The sequence below is a fragment of the Rhinolophus hipposideros genome (assembly GCF_964194185.1).
Source record: "Rhinolophus hipposideros genome assembly, chromosome: 6".
Lineage (NCBI taxonomy): Eukaryota > Metazoa > Chordata > Mammalia > Chiroptera > Rhinolophidae > Rhinolophus > Rhinolophus hipposideros.
This window is the reverse complement of record NC_138052.1, coordinates 53528639-53551112: the sequence shown is the minus strand read 5'-3', so window position 1 is coordinate 53551112 and position 22474 is coordinate 53528639. Positions and strand designations below refer to the sequence as shown.

The window sequence follows — 22474 nt, the reverse complement described above, 5'->3', positions numbered from 1 at the left end:
AGACAGCTAGGCATTTGTATATATATATATGTATGTAATTATATGTATATATATATGCATGTTATATATATGTATATATATTGTATATACAAATATATATATTTGTATATGTGTGTGTGTGTATGTGTGTGTGTGTATTATATATCTTTTAAGATATACATGTTTCTTGTAAGCTATATATAGGGAAAGCTTCTAAATAGCTATATATAGCTTAAAAGATTGGGCTATACATGATATATTACTTGAGATTCTGATAGTTGTACCGTGTTTCCCCGAAAATAAGACCTAACCAGAAAATAAGCCCTGGGATAATTTTTCAGGAACATAAGTCCTAATGCATCTTTTAGAGCAAAAATTAATGTAAGACCTGGTCTTGTTTTGGGAGGAAAACGGTAGAGGTTGTGTCTTGTGATACATTATCTGAGAGTAGTATATTAGGTGGAAAATGAGAAGTGAGGACTACAGCAGTGTACTCGCTGAACTTATGATAAAATAAGAGCTTATTCTGTAAAAAAAAAATATCAGAGAGTATACACAAATAAGTAATATGGTTTTGATTTTACTTTTTTAATAGAAAAATATAAAACATTGCATTTACTTCTTTTTAAGTTGAATCAGAGATGACATTAAATCACAAAGCACAGATAGGTTTGTAAGTGAATTCTGTGGAATTTTCAAGGAAGAGATAATTTTCAAAGCAATTTCAATTCTTCCCAGAAATTTACTTAATATAGGGAAAGCTTCTAAATTTATTCCCTAAAACCAATATAACACTAACACGAAAACCTGACGATAGCCTATCCTAACAGAAAAAATATACGGATTAACTTCCCTTATGGTGAGACCTTAATAAAATATTCAGTAGAACATTAAAAGAATAATCTACCATAGACAAACAAGTACGCTTTATTTCAGGATTGCAAGGATTTTCAAGGTTAGTAAATTGGTTACTATAATTAACCACATTAATGGGTCAAAGGAGAAAAAAGTATATACGTAATTGTCTCAATAGATGCCAAAAAGATATTTGACAAAATTCAGAAATCATTACTGATTGACACTTAAAATTCCCTATTTTGATTCAAAATATATCTTTAAAAAAATCAATCATGGTTACATGTTTATAAGTAACATATATCTATAGGTATAGATGAAACAGTGTAACAAAATAAATAAATGTAAATCTTTCTAGTTTTGATATGAAGACTTAATATTGTAAATACATAAAAAGGCAATGTAGTCTCGCTCAGAATATGCCAGAATTTATTTTGGACGTTGATACAGCTTACTAAGTTTTGTCTGGAAAAATAAACTCTCACAAATAGCCAAGAAAAATGAAAAGGAAAAGTATGGGGGATGGGGTGGTACTCTACCAGAGAATTTTTGTGCCATAAAACTTTAGTAGATAAAATAGGTATTGGTGCAGGAATAAACAGAACTGAATGGAGAATCCAGGTAGAGATGCTAATACATATAGGAACATAATATGTGACAACAGTGAGATTTCAAATCAGTGAGTGGAGGATGGATTATTCAACAAATGATGTACAAACAACTTACAGTCATTTGAGGGAGGGTAATGTGTGTGTGATATTTCGTTGCTACCTTATTCCTGTTCTTAAAAAAAAAGAGCCAGTTATTTTTCCAGCAATACGGGTTTATTCAGGAAGAGCAGAAGAATTGCAATTGGGATTGCAAACCATTGGCAAGCCTGAAGAATAGGGGAGAGGGACTTGCATTTGTAGGGGGAAAAGAGGAACTTGAGAGGGGCTATTTCAAAGGAGTCAGAGTAGTAATAGCTTCTCAGTGGCTGGGCTATATAACAAGGAGCCCAAACCTGAAGGTAACCAGCTGAAAAGGTTCAGGTGACCATTGACAAAGGTGGAGGTGTTTTGCTGGGCAAGGAGAAATTCTTCCTTCTGCTGTGGTATGGCCTACTGTTTGGGGTCTGGGTGGCAGTGCATGAGAGCTCCCTTTTCAGGGCTTCCCTACTCCATTTTAAATGAGGTTTCCTTTATTTTTAACATTTCTATACCAAAACGAATTTCAGCTAGATCAAAGATTTGAACATAGAATTCAAACTAGTATTAGAAGACTTGGAAGAGCTTTCCTTTTTAAAAATCTTAGCGTGGGGAAAGCCTTTTACACCTAGAAGCTGTAAAGTACAAGATTCATAAATTTTAATACTTACTGCTCAGCAAAACTAAATAAAACCACGAATAAAAACAGTGTGATTATATATATATTTGAAAGTTGATAATAGAGCAGATTTTAAAAGTTCTCATCACAGGAAAACAATTTATGTTTGGTGATGGATGTTAACTAGGCTTATTGTAGTGATCATTTTGCAATATATATACAGCATGAACCATTATGTTGTACAGTTGAAACTAATATGTTAAGTATCAATTATATCTCAATGAAAAGAAAGGAAAACGAGGGAGAAGAAATTATTTTCAACACATGACTATAAAGGGATTGTTTTCAGTACCACACAAAAAGCTTTTCCACACCAATAAAAGACAACCAAGTGGAAAAAATATACATGATTAAAAAAGAAAAAAATGTTCATCTTCATTCATGCAAGTTAAACAAGATACTAATTTCACCTTTTATATTGACAAAAAGTTTGATAATATCTGGTGTTGGTGAGAGTATGAGAAGACAAGCACTCTCCAAGACATTTGATGGGGGTATAAAGTGGTTCAAAAATCATTTTGGATGTATTTGTCAAAATTAAAAGCATACATGTTCTCTGACTCGGCAGTTCTACTTTTAGAAGTTATTCTATAGAGAAAGTCATACAAGTACAAAAGAATTTTATTGTAACATTATTCATGAAAGCAGGAAACTGGAAACAACCTAAAACCCTTAGTTGGAGGCTACTGAGATAAACATAGTGAATTTATGTACACTGATATGAGAAGAATGAAAAGATGAAGAAAAGTAACCTGTCATTTTTGTGTAAAAAGATTACGTGTATGTACTTGAATATGCATAGAATATGCATAGAATATTTATGGAAGGATACTGAAGAAATGTTTGAGAGCGAGTACCTCTAGGGAGTGTACAGGAGTCTTTGGGGAAGGGGTGGTAAGGAAAACAGACTATATTCTTCATTAGCTGTTCTTATTGTGGAAAAATTTTTTTTATCATGTGAATGAATTATGATTTTTTAAAAATATATATTGTTTAAAGTTTCAATCAAGAAATGTAAAATTTTATTTAGTAAATTTTACAAATTACTCAGTTCTATAGCTTGGCCACCCCTATGATCTTTTGAAAATCCCTTAACCTCTGTCGGGGCTCATTAATAAATAAGACTAAGGATAGGTTGCCCTACTTACTTAGAGAGTAGTTGCTTTGGGTTTTTAAATGGCATAACATAGGAAAGCAATTTGAGAACCATAAACAAATATGGAAATGTAAAACATTTTAAAAATAGGTGAAAAGGGAAGGGTATAGGGGAGAATAAAGAAAAAAGGAAAAGGAGAAAGAAAACAGAAAAACATAAGTTCAATTGGGTTCTGGATCTAAGTCTGAGAAGAGCTCTTTGACGTCCTGCCATTCATTGGAATCACTTGTTACACAATCACCTCATACACAATATGCACTTCTCACCTTTTCTACAGTTTCTTTGTTTTCTGCTTCAGAGCTCTCAGTCACAATGATGGTATTTAATACAAGAAACTATAAAGACATGAAAATTGTTTTATGTTTTAATTTGTAAATTGCCTGTTAGATTCAGTTATTTGCAAATTTGTTTCTAGTGTTAAATATTTGTTTGTAGTGTTAAATATTTGTTTATAGTGTTAAATATTTGTTAAATATCTTACACATCTTAATGTAACCATCAGAAAATTCGACTGAGAGACATTTGTACTGCACAAAAGTATTTTTAAATACTTCCAGTGTATTATTATGTATGCTTCTTCTTTCTTAACATCATGGTATCTGTTAAATGTGTATACTTGTTAATGTTGTCTAGTTTAAATTGGAAAGTTAACCAAATGGTGTCCATTTAAGCATGCTTTCTAAAATATTAAATGTGAGTGCCTTCTAAGTATTTTTAATTACAGTTTGGAAACCAGTCCTAGTTAAGAGTCTTAATCTTCCTCTCTTGTTTTTCAGACAAATGTAGTAGGACATTCTTTAGGATGTACTTGGCATTCCTTGAGGAATTCTCCTGGTGAAAAGATCAACTTACTGAAAAGAAGCCTCCTCAGTATTCCAGATACAGATTACATCCAGCTGCTTAGTGAAATTGCCAAGGAACAAGGTTTTAATATAACATATTTGGATATAGGTATGATTTTTTTTTTTTTGGCTTTACCCCAAAACATGTTTCTTTTAAAAATATGTTTGAGAAACAAAAATTTCTATTATAATTGATTTCAGTGATCAGGGATTCTAACTATATTACCAAGCAATAATATATATAATTGATGTGTCCCATTCTTATAAGTAATAATAATAGCTATCATCTATATAGTTATAGTAATAAAAACAACAATAGCTGAGATTTATGGTGTTTTACTATGTGCCAGGCACTGTTCCGAGGACATTACATGTATCAACTAACCCTGTGAAGTCAGTTCTGTTTATAAGTGAAGAAAGGAGGGAAGGTACAGAAAGGTTGAGAAACTTGCCCAGGATAGCACAGCTAGTTAGTGGTAGAGCCAGATTAGGGGAAGAGTGACTGCAGATACACTGTCAATGAACTAGCCCTGATGGGCAGATTGACAACTATAAAGGCACCCACCTTTCTAGAACAAGAACCAAGTTGTAGGGCGAGACCTTTCTCTGCACTCTATCACTGTATTCTAATTCTGGGAGATAAGTGGGAGCCAGTCAATTTATAGCTTTATCCCATTCCATCTGTCATCTTCTCCCTTATTAGCCCTTAATCATTTAGATAGACAAATGCGGATATGCTAGAAAGCAAGTCAGTTTGGATTTTCTAATTCAATTTATAAAGCTGGCTAATGTGTGTGTGTGTGAATGCACATGCATGCGTTTATTGTCTTGGTTTAACAACAGTATAATATGTGAAGAATTTGTTATCTCTTATTCCAGTTCTCAGTGAGCTGTGAGGACCTACCTTGTGAGAGCTACTAGCACTGAGAAAGTAGGATGTTTAGGGACTGAAAGAACTTCTGCTACGTTAAGATTGAATGATGAAGGGTCAAGTGCAGTGTCCTAATATATTGAGAATGAGGGCAAACCTAAGAATTTAGTGCAAACAGATGGTCAGAAAAGGTGATGGTCAGAAAAGGTGACTGATGGGAGATTATTCATTCAACAAATATTTTAAGTGTCTGTACTTCGTTGGATGTTGGAGACAGAGATGAATGAGCCGTGTCATGGATAGGACGAGGGAAGTTTTTAAATCTAGGAAAAGAAGGAAACATGATTTTTTTAGATTATGAATTAACAATGCTTTTGGAATACTTCTTAATGATTTTAAGAACTAAGTAGTTCTTGTAAATATAGGACAGCAGTCTGAAAACCACAGTCAGTTAAATTGGCTAACTTCTATGCAAGTACCTTCAAAAGAATCTGGATGTTCCCAAAGAATGTAGACAAATGGCCAACAAGCACATGAAAAGATGCTCAATATCATTAGTCATCAGTAAAATATAAATCAGAACCATAGTGAGGTATCATTTCACACCCACGAGGATGGCTATAATGAAAAAAATAACAAATGCAGAGAAATTATAGCCTGCATATTTTGCTCATGGGAATGTAAAATGGTTCAGCTGTTGTGGGAAACAGTTTTGCAGATCCTCAAATGAGATGCCTTATGACCCAGTAACTCTACTAGGTATATACCCAAAATAATTGAAAACTGGTATTCAAACAAATACCTATACACACGGTTATAGCCATACTATTCACAATAATGAAAAGGTGGGAATAGCCCGTGTGTCCATGACAGATAATGAATAAATCAGTTGTGTATACATGCAATGAAATATTATTTGGCCATGAAAAGTAATGAAGTTCTGATATATGGATGAACCTTGAAAACATACTAAGTGAAAGAAACCAGACACAAAGGGTCACTTAATATGTGATTCCATTTATATGAAATATCCAGATTAGGTTAATCCATAGAGACAGACACAGAGTGGTGGTTGCCAGGGGCTGAGACTGGGAGCATGGATGTGGGGGTTGTGGGCAGGCAGACTGGGAACCGCTGCTTAACGGCTGTGGTGTTAAGTGATGAAGTGATGAAAGTGCTTTGTAAGTATATAAGGTGGTGGTTGTACACCATTGTGAGTATTCTAACTGCCACCAAAGAATTCACTTTTAAAATGGTTAATTTTGTGTGAATTTTACCTAAAAAAAACCCACACCTAGATGCTATAACTAGAAACCCTCTGCAGGCCTTAAATAATCCCATTGTATCTGGATATTTTCCACTATATTGACTCTAACTGAAATAATAAGTAATCACAACCACTTGAAAGAAATCATAACTCGTGTTTCTACTTCTTCCCCTTCTCTTACTTAATTATCTTTAGTAAGAGTGATTCATCAGTTGACGAGAAGAACATTTATTTCCTGGGTTTAGGTATTGTTTTTAAAACATCCTAACCCATACATAAGATGGAACTAGACTTTTTGCACCGATTTATAACCAAAGAACATGAAGGCACAAAGGAGGTCTTGCCCTGAGCCATGTATTTCCTGGTTTAGATGTCTACTGAAGATAACCCTAGACTTCATAATGAAAAATACAATTTCCCCGGTCTTCTAGTAAATGTTTTTTTTCTCCCCTCTAAAAAAGTAGCTATGGTTCAGTAATTTGCAAATGCTGTTCAACTAGCCATATTAGAATTGAGTTGGGAGCTTTTTTTTTTTTTTAATGCAAGAAGTTGGCTACTGTTACCCACAACCTGCATTTCTGATTGAGCAGGCTGGAGTGAGGCCTGGACACCTGTATTCCTTAAAGTTCCCTCAGATGATTATGAAGCACATCTGTGTCTGAGAACTGCTATAGCTGAGCAGTTGTGTTTGGTTTTTTGTTTGTCCAAGAATGACAGAGGTGATGAGTAAGTGGAATAGCCTGTCACCGTGGATGCTTACAGAGCACAGCAATGACAAACCTGTATTGTTTATACAGAGGATATACTTTATATACACTGACTAACCATCATGCTTGAATGTGTCATTACAGAAGAACTGAGTGCCAATGGACAGTATCAGTGTCTCGCTGAACTGTCCACCAGTCCTATCACAGTTTGTCATGGCTCTGGGATCTCCTGCGGCAATGCACAGAGTGACGCAGCTCACAATGCGCTGCAGTATTTAAAGATAATAGCAGAAAGAAAGTAAACTCGGAGCAACTTAGAAAACCCGTCAGCTGCACACAAAATGGTCCTGTCTCCTTCCCAAGTAAAACGTTTATTGTAATGTTTGAGTTGGTGTTTTTCCTAAATCTCTTCACAGATTCCATCAACACTCCAGATTTCATTATCTTCTAGTCATTGTTATTAAGCTCTTTTTAGTGGCTTCAACTTTGTATTGGTATATTGTATTTATAAACTTTGTACCATAAGCAGAGTCTAGCACCCATTTTACAATGCCATGTACACAGAAGGAAGAAACTGCATGTTTATTGATAATGATGAAAATGATAACATAAAACTACTGCTAACAACAGTCTTTCTTACTGGTGCTTAACTTCTTCTTTGTGCAAGGCTTTGTAAAGGGAATTCGAAGGAAGCCCCTTAGAATTAGAGTGTTGAGGAATGCACTAAGGCTTTTATTGAATGTGATTGGTAAATGTCAGGGAACATGATTGGTCTGCTGTGTGTTTGAATCCATGTAATAAAGAGCTGTTGTTATAATGGGTTCTGCTCATTTTATTAAAGTGTCATACTGACTTGACTGTGGCCCCATTCTTTAGCCATTCTTGTGAGTAACAGAATGTGGCCATTATTTACATAGCTCTCGTTTACTTCTGAAAGTCAAAGGTTAAAAAAAACGAACCAACCTAGGGCCCACGCAAAAATTTAACAAATACTCATATATGTGTGGTGAATCACTTCTGTATTTTCTCTAAGCATATGCACTGTCTTTCTTTGACATAAGCATTCACAGATGCATTAGTACTGTAGATGAAAAAGCATTAGTAGAATTACAGAAAGGAAACAGAACTTTACAGTGCATTCAATTCAGTTACAAGAAAATGTTTCAAAGCAGTGAGTGATTAAAAAGTTAGGAAGTAAATCTCATGAGCAAAAGTGAATTTTGCCTTTTAAGTTTCCATACATCGTGTAACACCTCAGGTCTGCCATCCATCAGCTCCAGCTGAGAGTGCTGCCTTTGTCAGTTAGGTGGAAGTCTCAGACCTGTTCAGAGCTCATGGAAAGCCTGAGAGAGGAAGAGCTCTGGGTGGTAACTGAGGGTTTTAATAATCTCAAGTGTTAATCCAGCAGGAAAGTATTTTTCTGTCTGGAAAAAATACATATACCTGACTGGAATCCTTGGACAATAAAACTACACCATAAAGGGAAATCTGCATATAATTTATTTGCCACTCTAAGCACATTTAACTGAGTTTCATGTTATAAGCTATCTGTCAATTAAATGGAATATTAGGTACTTTTTTAGTGAGATTAAGGAGTACATAAAGAATGTAAAAATTTAGGCATAAACGAGCTTGTGGGGATTAAGATTGGACTGATTTTGGACATTAGAATTTAATAATAAAAAGGCTGACTTTGAAGAGGAAGAATTAGGGGGCAGGGATTTCATAAGACTTGGAAGAAAAGAATGAGGTCCAAAATAATGGAAAGGAAAATATAATAAGAGATCTGAGTATAAAGTGCCCAGAAGTCATGTTCTTCCTGGCTAAGCTTTTCCTGCTTCTGGTTTTAGAGAAAATATGCATTTTATAGATAGTGTTCAAAATCGCCTCTGTCAGACTGTCCAGATTTTCTAAGGAGTGGTTACACAATAAGGTGTTAACAGCATTTTGTTAAGGCTTGTAACCAGCTCAATTGGTCACACCTGTTAACCACGTTAGGTAAGTTTCCCAAGTAGCCTGAACAAGCAACTATGCCTGTTAGATCCATCAGTGGTGGGAAAAGATGCGTGGGGTTTATGACAAGTTCCAGTGGGAAAATCGCAATGTAGACTCCAAGGATTCTGGATCCAGGTCGTGCCATCTATAACAGAGAAGTAAACCCCTTTCAACATGGCTTCAGATGTGCTACTGGGTCCTGGTAGAGATGTTGTACCTGACGATGGGATGCTCAGTGATCATGAGCTGGGTTCTGTCAAACCCATCAAGTCCTAAGGTTGGGTAGAGTCATGTAGCAGTCCGTTGTAAGATGGAAGACATTTGGGATCAAACAACTATAGCCAAAGGGCACAGGACGCTACATAGCCGTATGTCCCCGAAAAGAAGACCTAGCCAGACAATCAGCTCTAATGCGTCTTTTGGAGCTAAAATTAATATAAGACCCGGTCTTATTTGACTATAAGACTGGGTCTTTAATATAATTAATATAATAATATATAATAATATAATATAAATACCGAGTCTTTTATTAATTTTTGCTCCAAAAGATGCATTAGAGCTGATTGTCTGGCTAGGTCTTATTTTCAAGGAAACGGTAAGCAGGGAGCCCATATTCCTATGTCATCTACCACGGTTGCACCAGTGCCTCTCAGTTCACACCTACTGCCACTAATCCTGTGTGGCCAGTTGGTGGAAGAGAAAAATGCCTGAACTTGACTCATGGATGGGTAAGGACAGTATATGATGCAAACTGAAAATAGATGAGAGCTATAATACAATCCCCTCGGGGGTGGCCTTGAAAGATAGTGCTGAGAGGAAATCCTCCCAAAGGGCAGAGTTTCAGGCAGTATACCTCTCTATTCATTTGTGCGAAAAGTGGCTCAAGGTTAGGATATGCTTGGGCAATGGCTGGGCCTGGAAAGAAAGAGACTGGAAGATTGATGATAAGATCTAAGATAAAGGTGTGTGGATGGGCAAAAGTGTGAAGAGCTTTGTACTACCTGTTGACCCATGATAAAACGCACCCTTGGTGCACAAGGCCCTGAACAACAAAGTTGACAAAATGACTTTGGCCAGTTAACTTCATCCAGTGCCTGGCATTGGAATATCCACCGTGGCTGGATCAGGGGTAAGAGTGGGCCCAATGAGATGGACCAAGACTAATCTAGTTACATCTAAACACATTCCAGGTGATTCACCTTTCCTAGCTGCAGGGCCTCAGTCAGTATTGCTGAGGATTTTCAGAGTGTTTAGACCACCTGGGACCCACATTAGAGCAAAGGAGACACAAGAGTGGACAAATGACCCTGGGCCCTACTTGATATATCACATACTGCATCACCCAGAAGCTTCTAGCCTAATAGAGTGATGGAGCAGTCTGATGAAGACATAGCTAAAGAGGTTGCTGCTCTCCATGATGAAGTATACACATTACATTAATGAACTTTATACGGTGCTGTGTTCTCAACAGGTAGAATACATGGGTCCTGGAATCAAGGAGTGGAAGCAGGTATCCCCTGTTTACTATCATGCCCGGTGGAGAATCTGTGTTTCCTGGCTCTGCAACTCTGGGCTCTGCAGTTCAGAGGTCCTACTTCGCAAAGGTGAAACATTTTCACCAGCAGACCCAGAAAGAGTGTCGTTGAACTATAAGCAACATCTCCTGCGTGGGTACTTCAGGCTTCTTGTGCCAAGATACTAGAGTGCAAACAGAAAAGTCACCATCCTGGCAGGGGTAATTGATCTGATCATAAGGGGATGTATGACTGCTGTTACACAATAGGAGGAATATGTTGGTACCCAGGCAATCCAATTGGGTGCCTCTTGGTAATCTTTTGCCAAATTTTAATCCTAAATGGACAAGTGTGGCAGCCATGATGAGCCTAAAAGATCATGAGACCAGGGACTCAGAACCTCTAAGGATCAGGGCTGGGTTCATTACCAGATAAGTCACTGAGACCAGCAGAAGTGCTAGGTAAGGGTGAGGAAATAAATGGATAGTAAGGGAGAAAGATGATGCTGATCAGCTGCAGCCCCAAGTCCATTTTCTGGGAGTGCTTCAGGCAGGCAGCCCTCTGCTGTCAGCAGGACCAATTACATAATTCATAGGGCCAGTGGAAAATGAAAATATAGGAATCCTTGATCAAAAATTACTAAGACTTTTAAGACAGAGACAGCAGAATAGTAAACCAAGCATGGGGTCTTTTCAAGAATGGGGCCCTGTATGACTACATCAATGAAGCTGGCCTTTGCTATCAGCCCTCTTCAGAATTACCTCTGTTGAAAAGACTCACTTCATCTAAGGTGACATCCCCTTTTTTGGCAGGCCACATTCAATGACTGGTCAACAAAGACCTGACTCTCTGGCTCCAATTTGGGGCAATTTTGAAGGGCCAATCAGCTTCAGAGTTCCCCAGGGGGTAAGCAGAGAACTTGGTTGAGACTATATCCCAACCCAATTCCTCCTCTGCCCAATCCTGATGTCCTCCCATTCTTTCTACAGATGGTGATTCCCCAAAGCATTCCCTAATAAATCTCTTTTTCAGAGTCTGCTCCCTGGGGAGCCCAACCTGCGATATGGAGTTATAGTTTAGTGCAAAAAGATATTCATAGAAAAATCAGATAAACCATTTTTTTTTAATCACACAAAATGACAACTCCAACAAAATACTTTGGTTTCTCATAGCTCATATATCTGTTGCCGTATATTAAAATTTCTAGAGAAAGGACTGGTTATGAATTTGTGGCCAGTTTTTCTTTTACAGGTCTCTGTGGGTAGCGTGTGTATAGGCTTCAGTGGCAGGGCATATATGTATTTTGAAAAGATTCCTTCCTCTTGGCATTTAAAAGGATATGTAGGGAACAAAATAGAAATGATCCTAATATGATATGAGGACAAAGGCCATCATGATAAAGGTAGATCTAGAATAACACTGAAACTCTGAAGATGAATGGTGCTTCAAAATTGTCCCAAAGAACAGTTAAAAATCATGAAAGAACCCATATTGTAATTTGAATTCCAAAAAGTATGGATTCCAAGCCTGAAAGCTTCTGAGTATTAGAATTAAGCTCTTAACAGACTGGGAAAAAAATTATTGTGATGCAATAAAGTACAGATTTACCTAAAAAAACAAAAACAAAACAAAAACACGTAGGTTTATGGAAATTATTGAAGATGTGGGCCTCTTTGACTATTTTATTAGCTTGACAACATGTCCAGAATTATTCACAAATAAGAAATCATGATGGCTTTTTGCTACAGATAAAGGTGACATCAAAAAAAGGGAAGTTTGGGAACAAAACAACAACAACAAGAAACAGTTTGGGAACAATAAACCAAATCTTGCACTTGTTACATTTAATTTACAATTTACTGATTTCTTCATTTCCCTTAGTAATTTTTTTTAGGTTAGAACTTATCAAAAGGGCCATCTACAGTGAACAATGTGCAATGAAGATCTGGCAGCTGCTATGCAATCGGTCTGAACATCAAAGAGGGCAAAGTCAATGGAATGGAACATATGTTTGTTCTCTTGTCTGTTTGTCTGGCCTGGAGCAAGTGCAGGGTGCTGTGGAAAGAAGACCTGGACAAATTAATTCACTTTCCTTTGCTAATCAGTGTGAGTGGACAACTGCAGAGTGTCTATTGCATTTTTATGCTAGTAGATATAACTGAAGTTTGGAAAAGATTTACATGCATATCTCAAAAAAAAAAAAAGAGGCAAACTATTTTCAAGTTTACGGGCTAAAACCATAGAAATGTGTGGACTTAAATATGTCTTCATTATACTTTCTTACAAAAGATGAAAAATTAGAGCTCATTTAGGTGGTAGGTTAAGAATTAGATGGTAGATTAAATGCTGGGTTCTATTAGAAATATTTGCATTCCGGTTTTGAGCTTCTGCCTTCATTCTGCTGCAATCTCCTTCATGGCCAGGAGGGTGTGTTACTGCACAGTATTTACTGATTTGAAGTGGAGGTGATAGGAGCTCCTCTCTGTGCTTGATTGCTTTGATTGTTTTGTTTTATATTTCTAATGAAGAAAGGCAGATTTTAATGGCAAAAGAAAGCAGATTAAGGATGTACTATTTTGTTTATGCAAATAAACAGGACTTAAATCATAAAGGACTTAAGCAAATGCCCTGGTTTTTTTTTTGCTAATGATAGGACAGTAATAAAGGCTAGTGTTAACCAAGAATGTGGTAGTGCTTTTGTGTCCTGTTGACCATCTTCTGCTTTGAAGCACTAAACTAGGAATAAATCCATATTGAGCTTTAGGATTTCAAAGAATAATATGGCTGATCAAGATGTTGGGAGACTCAAGATGGCAGAGTAAAGACTATGCTTACGTCATTCCCTGAACACATTAAAATTACAACTAAATTATACAACAGTCAACTTGGAAAACCACCTGAAGTCTATCTGAACAGAAGTTTTATAACTAAAGATATAAAGGAAAAGGCAGGTTGAGACTGATAGGAGGGCCAGAGATGCTGAATGGGCCCCAATCCCAATCCTCCGTGTGGTAGATGAGAATCAGGAGGGATAGCTCAGCCATGGAGTTTCCCCTCAGAGGAACAAGGGACCCCAGACCCACAACAGGCTCCCAGCCCAAGTAATTGTGCCAGGAAGAGGAGCCCCCACAGCATTTGACTACGAAAAACAGTGGTAATTCCGACCATCTGACCATCCGGATGGGACAGAAGGCTGCAGGAAAGCCAGACATCCCCCCTTAAAGGGCCCACACAGACTCACTCGCTCACAGGCACTCACCCTGGGCTCCGGTGGAGGAATGGTGACTTGGGGGTGTTGGAGGCATACAGGGTGCAGACTGAGGTGTGTGGCCAGGAGGCGAGAGCTAGAGGACAGTCACCTTTTTCCCGTGTGGGGTTCTTCTCCCGTGCAGCCGGCAGGCAGGCGCCATCTTTCCTTGTTGAGCCCTCCCCTCACACGGCCAAATCTGAATCTGATTGGCCTGGTGAGCTCCACTGAAACCCCACCCCATCTAACTCCCCCAATGCTGGAGGCACTTTCTCCGTGAACAGCCAGACTTGCCCGCATTGCATTCTTTCTCACTGTAACCTTACATGGTATAAAGAGCTCTTTGGTATCTCTTTTATACGGGCAATGATTTCATTCCTGAAGGCTCCACCCTCATGACCTACTCACTTCCTAAAGGCCCCACCTCCAAATACCATCCTACTGGGGATGAGGTTTTAACACATGAATTTTAGAAGGGGAGGGATACAAATTCAGTTTATAGTACTACAGAATCACACAAGACAGGTAATCTATTAAGCCCAGGTGTTGGGCTCCTTATAGGGATGTTTTTTCATGGTGAATAGGAAAACACATCTCTTTTGTATGCTTATGAAACAATCCTGGTTACCTGGCCTTGAAAAAAAGAGATGTTCTCTTAGTTTCCTCTATAACTAGCATTTTATGAGAATTTAGAGCCATGCAGCCAGGAATATTTATTCCAGAGGCAGTCAGTACAGTGGAGAATTTGGGATTTGAGTCCTACAAGGTAAAACTAGATAAAATTCTAGAAATTACATTCAACCTCTTCATTGAAAAATTTGGGACTGCCCAAATTAAGAGAGTTGGTAGTTGAGACAGACTGACACCCATAACTTTTAGACTTCTTTAGACCTCAGTTACTGGGGGTGCGGAGACTAACTTTTTTTCCAAAGGGAGGGGTAAATCTTGTGTCTGAATTTGGAGGGGAAATCTGCCATTGCAATTTGGTGGTGGCCAGAGGCATCACTACCAGTTCTGCCTTCAGAGTGTGTCATTGAGTGATGCAATTGGAGAGAAGCTGGGCTGTATTTTGTACTTTACTCTTGGGCAAATGAGGCATTTGACATGCAGGGGAATTATTGTTGGAAACTCTGCTCAATAGGAAACCATTACCAAGTCTCCAATACCCAAAGGAAAGCTTGTTAATTCAACTTCCCTTGAAAGCTGATAACTTGTAATCATCATTTCATGGGTGACTTGGTCCTGCTGGGTCCCAGCTTGTGAGCTTCTTTCCGATCAAAGTTACCCTTATGGGCAAGCCGTGGTTAAATAGGCTCTTTAATCTCTGTCTCCATGAAGTTCTGTTATCCTGGCTTAAGAGATTCAATTGGCAGTCTCTAACTTCCTTACTGTTTTTTTCTTTTCCCCCTCACACAAGAATGTGATCTTTAAAACCTTTTATTTTGGAGTAATTATAGACTCACAGGTAGTTGCAAAGATAGTACAGAGAGAGGTCCTGTGTACTTTTTATCCTCGATGATTAGAGTTTACAGAAATATAGTGTAATGTCAAAACAAGGAAATTAACAATGGTGTCATATGTGTATACATCTAGGTCAATTTTTTTAATTTTAAAATTGTGGTGAAATACAAATAACATAAAATTTAGGATTGTACCCAAATTTAGGTTTACAATTCAGTAGCAATAAGTACAGTGACATTGTTGTGTAACCTATCTCTAGACCTCTTTTTCTCTTACAAATCTGAAACTGTGTACCCATTAAACACTAACTCCCATTTTCTGATCCCTAGCCCCTACCAACCGCCTTTGTACTTCTGTTTCTATGAATTGGACTATTTTAGGTACCTCATGTAAGTAGAATCTTTTGTGACTGGTTTATTTTACTTAATGTTTTCAAGGTTCATCCATGGTGTAACTTGTATTGGAATTGTTTTCCTTTTCAAGACAGAAAAATATTCTATTATATGTATATGCCACATTTTGTTTATACATTTTCCTGTCGATGGACAGAAGTGGTTATTTCCACTTTTGGTTATTGTGAATAACGCTGCTACGAACATGGGTATACAAATATCTCTTGGACACTCTGATTTCAATTATTTTGGGTATTTTTAGGGTCTGAATTGTATACACCCAAAAATTCATATGTTGAATTCCTTGCCTCCAGTATCTCAGAATGTGACTGTATCTGAAGATAAGGCCTTTAAAAAAGTGATTAAGTTAAAATGAGCCCATTAGAGTGGGTCCTAATCCAATCTGACTTGTTTTCCTAAAAAAGAGAGGAAATTTGGACACACTGAGAGACATGGGTACATATATGAACAGAGGGACAACCATGCAAAGAGGCAGCAAGAGGGTGACTACATGCAAGCCAAGGAGAGAGGCCTCAGAAGAAACCAAACTCATTGATGCCCTGATGTTGGACTTGTAGCTAAGAACCGTGAGACAATCAATTTCTGTTGTTTAATGCCAGTCTGTGGTATTTTATTATGGCAGCCCCAGCAAACTTATACAGATATATACCCAGAAGTGGAATTGCTGAATCATATATAGTAATTCAATTTTTAATCTTTTCATTCTAACATAATACTAGCTTTAGTTACATTCACCAAATTCAGCTAAACGTGGAAAAACATCTTTTTCACTGAACAAAATTAAAAAGTTTAGAATATTCCATCAAATATCATTAACTATGGTTGGCAATATTGTGAGATATTTAGAAAATGACTTTGAACTTTCAGGGCTGATGCTATGAACCTGAACATTACTGACTAAAAAAGCCATGCTAGGACACTCCTGTACAATCCAGCCTGGACAGATGCTGGGCCTAGTTAGGTACCTGCATATCCAGGTACCACTTAGGAGTAAATCTACAAAACTAAAGGCTTCTACAGACCTATGTTGGTGACACAAGTAGTGATATTTGAAGGGACCCCTGAGAATCAATCTTGGTTCAACATCATTTGCCTAGAATTGTGGGGAGATTAATGAAGAGGCTTCCTTGGTCATTTTCTTTTACTCTGTATGTAAAGGAAAAGTGATTTTGGAATCTTTGGAGAATTAACCTGTGGAGACCTCACAAAAATGAGGGGTACATTTGGAAGAGCACATATTAATTACATAAATATAAATGCACTTTATTCTACATGGGTAAAAAAATAATAAATGAGGCATTTGACATGCAGGGGAATTATTGTTGGAAACTCTGCTCAATAGGAAGAGAGGATTTAGTAAGAAAGGATTTAAAATATAATTTTAAGGAAGATGAGAGTTAAAAAAAATAACAACCAAAAAGTTTTGTGACAGTATATAGAAAGTTCTGAGAGAGACTAATCATTTGCAGGCAGAATCTTAGGGAAGAAAGGTTGAATGTGAAGTGGTTTGATTTTCCTTGAAAGAAAAAGTCTTATTCTCATATTATTCTTCCTATAGTTCTATAGATAATGACGTGTATTTGAAAGGTGGTTTAAAGTACTGAGTTATTACTGTTTGAGGAGTTTACTTTTGGTCAACTTTAAAAATGGTGGAAATTTCAGGGGTGATGAAGAAATGCTGAGTTCATCACTGCTTTTTATTTTTATTTTTTTTTATTAGAGTACTTATTATGGGCATGACCTTGTTATGGACTCAAGAGCTTCCTAGAAGGGATTTGTTTTTTGCAATTTTCACTTTTCCTCCCCCTCTGAATTTAGGAAATCCACCCGACCCATTGTTTAAAGGCGAGAACAGCTCTGTTAGTTGAGCCCTTGTGCAAAAGAAGCGGGCTCACCTCAGGCAAGCAGCTGTTCACATTGCACAGCTGTCTGGCCAAGCCCAGTGCTGTAGACTGGCCTCCACAGTTCGTCAGGTCGACCCACAGCCTTCAATATTCAGCCTTCGCCATCTGAGCAGATTCAAACTCAATTTCTCTCTGAGCAGATTCAAACTCAATTGTGTTCATCCCAGTGTGTCATCCAAATTTTGTACCCGGGAAGCTAAAACTAAACCAAGAAATCATTACCAATGAACCAGCAATAGTATGATGTCATTGGGGCTATGCGCACACGTAACATGTGTCCCTGGCATGATTTTATAATTGGGCAAGAGAACTGACTGATGGTAACCGTGATTATATCATCACAAACTATGCAAATAAAAGTGTTATCTACTGTGTCTCTGTGCTATTTATTTTCAATTTGTTTTCCAGTTACTTTATTACATACGGCAAGGGGAGGGGCATTTCTTTGGCATCTCAAGTTCTTATCACTTTCTTTCTCTCTCCCTGTCTTTCCCTCCTTTCTTCTATCCCACTAGGCTAAGAACTTCTAGTGTATACACAGAAAAGGACACTAGGAAGAAAGATTTCTTTGTGTGCTCCTGCCACCCGTATAGAAGCTTTTCAGTATAATCCTAGGAACACATCCTAAGGAGGTGACGAGATCTCCCACCCCTGTGATAGGACAGTGTCGGGATGAATCTGTGGACCACCCCATAAATGCATCACAGTGGACCAGGCTGTTGAAAGGTCCCATGGCCTATGTGCTCAACACATTCAAGCAGGATTGAAATAGGGTGACTGTCAAGGTTCGTTTTTCAGAGAAAGAATTTTGGGACTCCAGTGACTCAAAGTTTGGTATAGTCCATTCTTTGAAACTGCCTTTCAAAACATTTCTTGCTCTACCTCTTTATAAGAAATTTAGGACTTGGAGGCCAAAGCTGATAAGTCGTCTACTTACAATGCATGTGAAGACTGAAAACAGAATATACTGTCACAATTTTATTGGAACGGTGATCACCACGACAGACAGAAATATATCTCTTTAAAATGCTTGAGTTACCTGCAATCTTTATGAACTACAGCTTTACTCCCACAATCTAAACAAATGGAAAACTGAAGCCGGCTTTCTAAGTCTTTTAATACAAATAAGTTCAAAATTCAAGAAAAAGTCCTGTGTTCTAATATTTGATTTGAAAACAGCTTCTATAGAGATACCACACGAAAAAAGAGCTGGAAATGTAGTCAGAATAAGTACTCAATCTTCTTTATATCCTATTGAATCCTCTTGCTGGAGATAAAAATATGTATTAATTTTGCGGAAATATCATTAGAACATACCGTACATAAAACACAAATCTCTTTATGTAGTTTATTTAAAATTTATTGAGTGTCCTGCGCTCTTACAAATGTAACGTTCTTGTATACAACATTCAGTGGAGAGGCACAATTCTTATTTTGAGATGGCACAGTTAGACAATTTTTTTCAGTGAATAATTTCTCTTTTATTGGAATATTAACAAGCTATTTTTTTCCATAGAAAGTTGCTTGAAATTCTATCCCTAATATAAGATAAAATTAAATTTTTCGATCTCAAAAAGACCCTATCAAACCAACAGTACATGACTACTGCTTTTATACCTTCGATTATAAGCAGAGTAATTTCACAGTGGAAGTTTTTCAAATAAAAAATTTAAAAATATATTATTTTCAGGGACCAGGATAAAGAATTTGCTGCTACACCTTGTTATGAAATCATCAGTCAGGTGATAGAGTGCACTGCTACAGAATTTCTTTGCAAGCTTCCACTAGCCAGGACCCCATCAGCTAATTTGACAACTCCTTTTAGAGACATAGAGGTCTAAGAGGGAGTGGAAGATGGGGCACGGTTTTGGAGAGTAGACTACTGGTTATCTGGGCTGGTTAGAACGTCTCCAGCAACACACTTTTGGTGTCTCGGGCATAACACAATCTCATCTTTTAGGTTTCAGAGTTCTGTCCTCCCTACCCTTCACCTCCAATATTACAGCACTGGCTTCAGGATAAGACGCCACACAGGTAGAGTGAGTCACAAGTCACTATGCTCTAGTCAGTTTTCTTGAACTAGGCTTTCTAACCAACTACTGAAAATCACAGAGACAAACAAACAAAAGACTGAGGTGGAAGCAGGGACGAGGGAGTGGGCAGTTAGGCCTGCACAGTCATGGAGGTTCCCCAGCTGCCTCAAAACTCCCTGGAGGCCAAGGGCACTTGTTAAAAGGCAGATTCTTGGTCCACACAGATACAAGGACTCGGAATCTTTGGAGGGAAGCTGAGGACTCTGCCTATGAACAAACATCTAATACTATAGATGGGGTCCATCCACAGGCAAAGGAGCATGATTCTCGCCCCACGTAGGGAATCTACTTTCCTTTCCCAGGTTCCTCTTTTATTCTTTCTTGCCTTTTCTCTCTACTAGCATGTCATGTCAATCACGCTGTATTTGACAGTCTCTGGAAAGCTTCTGAGCTTTGTGGATGGAGAGCAGGATGCAAGGAATACGTTTTCAACCTGCATGCCTGCCACTGCCAGGGTGTGCACAGGACGCGGGCGCTTCCTTTCCATTTCTTTTTCAAAATTAGTTTTAACGACTTTGTTTCCAGATAGGGAGTGAGGGCATTTGAAGAGACAGAAAAGCAGCCATCTTGAGCACTGGAAGTTTTAAATGTTTGTGACAAAAATGTGCAGCTTGGGAGGTAAATAATACGTAACTCAGTATCGCCTACCCCTCTCATCATCATCATTAAATTGACATCATTTCAAGAGCAGTCATTGTGGATCCTCACAGCTTTGTCCGAGATTCTTGCATCACAAACAAGAGAAAACAACACTTCCCAGGGCTTCCTCACCTGCCGCCAGCAAGTGTGGTGTGACCATTATTTTGGACCCCCAAAAGATGGAAATGAACTCATTAACTTACCATTTCAAGATGACAAAGAGTGTTACTGTTTTCTAAGTATTTTAAATTTAAAAATTTTGCTGGGCTACCAGAACTACAACTTGGCGAGATTCTCTTTCTCTGGTAATGTGTTATGATTTGGTAGTGGTTAGTGGGGTACTGGTAAGGCACATGCACACAGCCTTCTAGAAAAACCCCATATGCAATAAATTTTTAAAAATGCAGATTTTAAAAAGCGAAAAAAGCAGATGAGTGAGTGCCTCAGAGTGGAGGTTGGAGAGGCGCAGAGGAGAGGGATTATAAAGAGGCAGAGGAAGCCTTTAGCAGTGATGGATATGCTCACTATTATGATCATGGTGACAGTGTCAGGAGTGTACATGTATGTCACACTATCACATTTTAAAGTTTATTGTATGTCAGTTATACCTCAGTGAAGCTTTTAAAAGAAGCTTGAAATGACTAAAAAACTTTCTAGCAACGACATTATTTCCTACAGAAATAACTGGATGAGGATAAGTAAGGGGAGTAGGGAGTTGGTACTTAAAAGAAGTAATAGTTTTTAATATTATTCTCTCTAACGGTATTAAATTGTTGATTATCTATTAATTAAAAGTAAAAAGAAACAGGCAGAACTCAAAGAGGATTATACTGTGTTTTCTGAAAACTCAATATTCCTCTCTCCACAATTGCCTTAATTTTTATTTTGAGGGATGGCATGATAGAAAAAATTATTTTCCAGGAAATAAAAACATTCTTGTTTTATGTTTTTTCCTACCAATCTGAAGATATTGAGGAAATTAATAATATGGAATTATGGTATAATTTTGAATCCATGAACTTTTAATAGCGTTCCACAGGAGGCTAACTATAGTTGTTCTGATATTGATGTATCACCCTGCAACTGCATAAATACTGCACATTTTATAAACACTCAAGGACACAGTGCAAAAGAAAAACATGCATATCCTTGCCCCTTACTATGTTAGAAGGAAGGGGAAAGAAAGTAAATCAAATCAGCTAGTTGTTTGAAAAACGAAAGGATGCATGTGACTGTCATGTAAGCTGCAGTAATCATGGCTTAATTTGCTTAAGATGTTGGGCAGGCTTGCTCATCACAGCAATTTTTAAAGAATTCATTCTTTAGATTTCATCGTGGAAGTATTAAAGCTAACCCTTTCTTAAACAATTTGCCATTTTCTCTAATAGCAAAGGCTGTAACAAAGTCTTAAAATGTATGTTCTTACAATATGTTCAGTCACAAATGTATTTTCTTACAATTAGTATTAAATTCAAGTTTAACAGAATGAATCATGCAATGTACAATTTAAATGTATCGATTTTACAAAAGAAATTAAAGCACAGAAGATCTGATCCTGGTTTGATAGGCAGTATTTCTAAATAATGGGAAGCTTTTCGAAATAAACAAAAACACTTTAATCTTAGCTCCAATGACATTTTTTCCCCATCTTTCCCCCAAAAGAACATTTCTAGAGCACAAAATAGATTCATAATTGTTTAATTAGATATATTTTATATATCCTGAACATAATGGCTCCCAGAGAAACAAACTAATATTTTGTACACAAACTTTTTATTTATTGTGCCACATTTGTAATATACCAACTTGAGCCAAGTGGAAACATTGTTACACCCCCTGGTGTGTGAGGAGCTCTGCTCCCACTAACACTTTATTATCCAGGATGATAGAGAACAAGATTAGACAAGATGGATAATTAAAATCCACAAGGTAATAACAAAAATGTACATGAAATTATGATGATAAACTCTTCTCCAGCCACAGCGCTAACCAGAACTAAGCAAAAATTTTATCAATTTCCTTTTTACTCCTGCCCTCCCCGCCCTCCAGTACTCCTTGGGGCAGGAACTAATGACTGTTGAGTGGAGTTGCTGAAGGGCGTGGGACCAGAATAACAAAGAGGTGCAAAAGGTTTGGAAAATTGACAACTTGGCATCTCTTGTATTG

At 37.5% G+C, this 22474-nt stretch overlaps 1 protein-coding gene across 22 annotated transcripts in view; it reads left to right on the top strand.

Moving 5' to 3' along the window:
• The window catches only part of PRKRA (protein activator of interferon induced protein kinase EIF2AK2), a 29252-nt gene extending 11301 nt beyond the window's left edge, over nt 1-17951 (top strand). For 7 of the 22 annotated variants that reach the window (XM_081052511.1, XM_081052510.1, XM_081052492.1 and 4 more), the window contains 2 exons: nt 4132-4306; nt 7187-7426. In XM_081052511.1, the coding sequence (XP_080908637.1) occupies nt 4132-4306; nt 7187-7344 (333 nt within the window). In that variant the 3' untranslated portion in view covers nt 7345-7426. Of the gene's footprint in view, nt 1-4131; nt 4307-6530; nt 7427-10508; nt 10642-12432; nt 13231-16076; nt 16239-17490 lie in introns of those variants that run through there. The other 15 variants (XM_081052503.1, XM_081052506.1, XM_081052504.1 and 12 more) reach the window with 8 other exon arrangements.
• The last annotated feature ends 4523 nt before the right edge of the window (nt 17952-22474 follow it).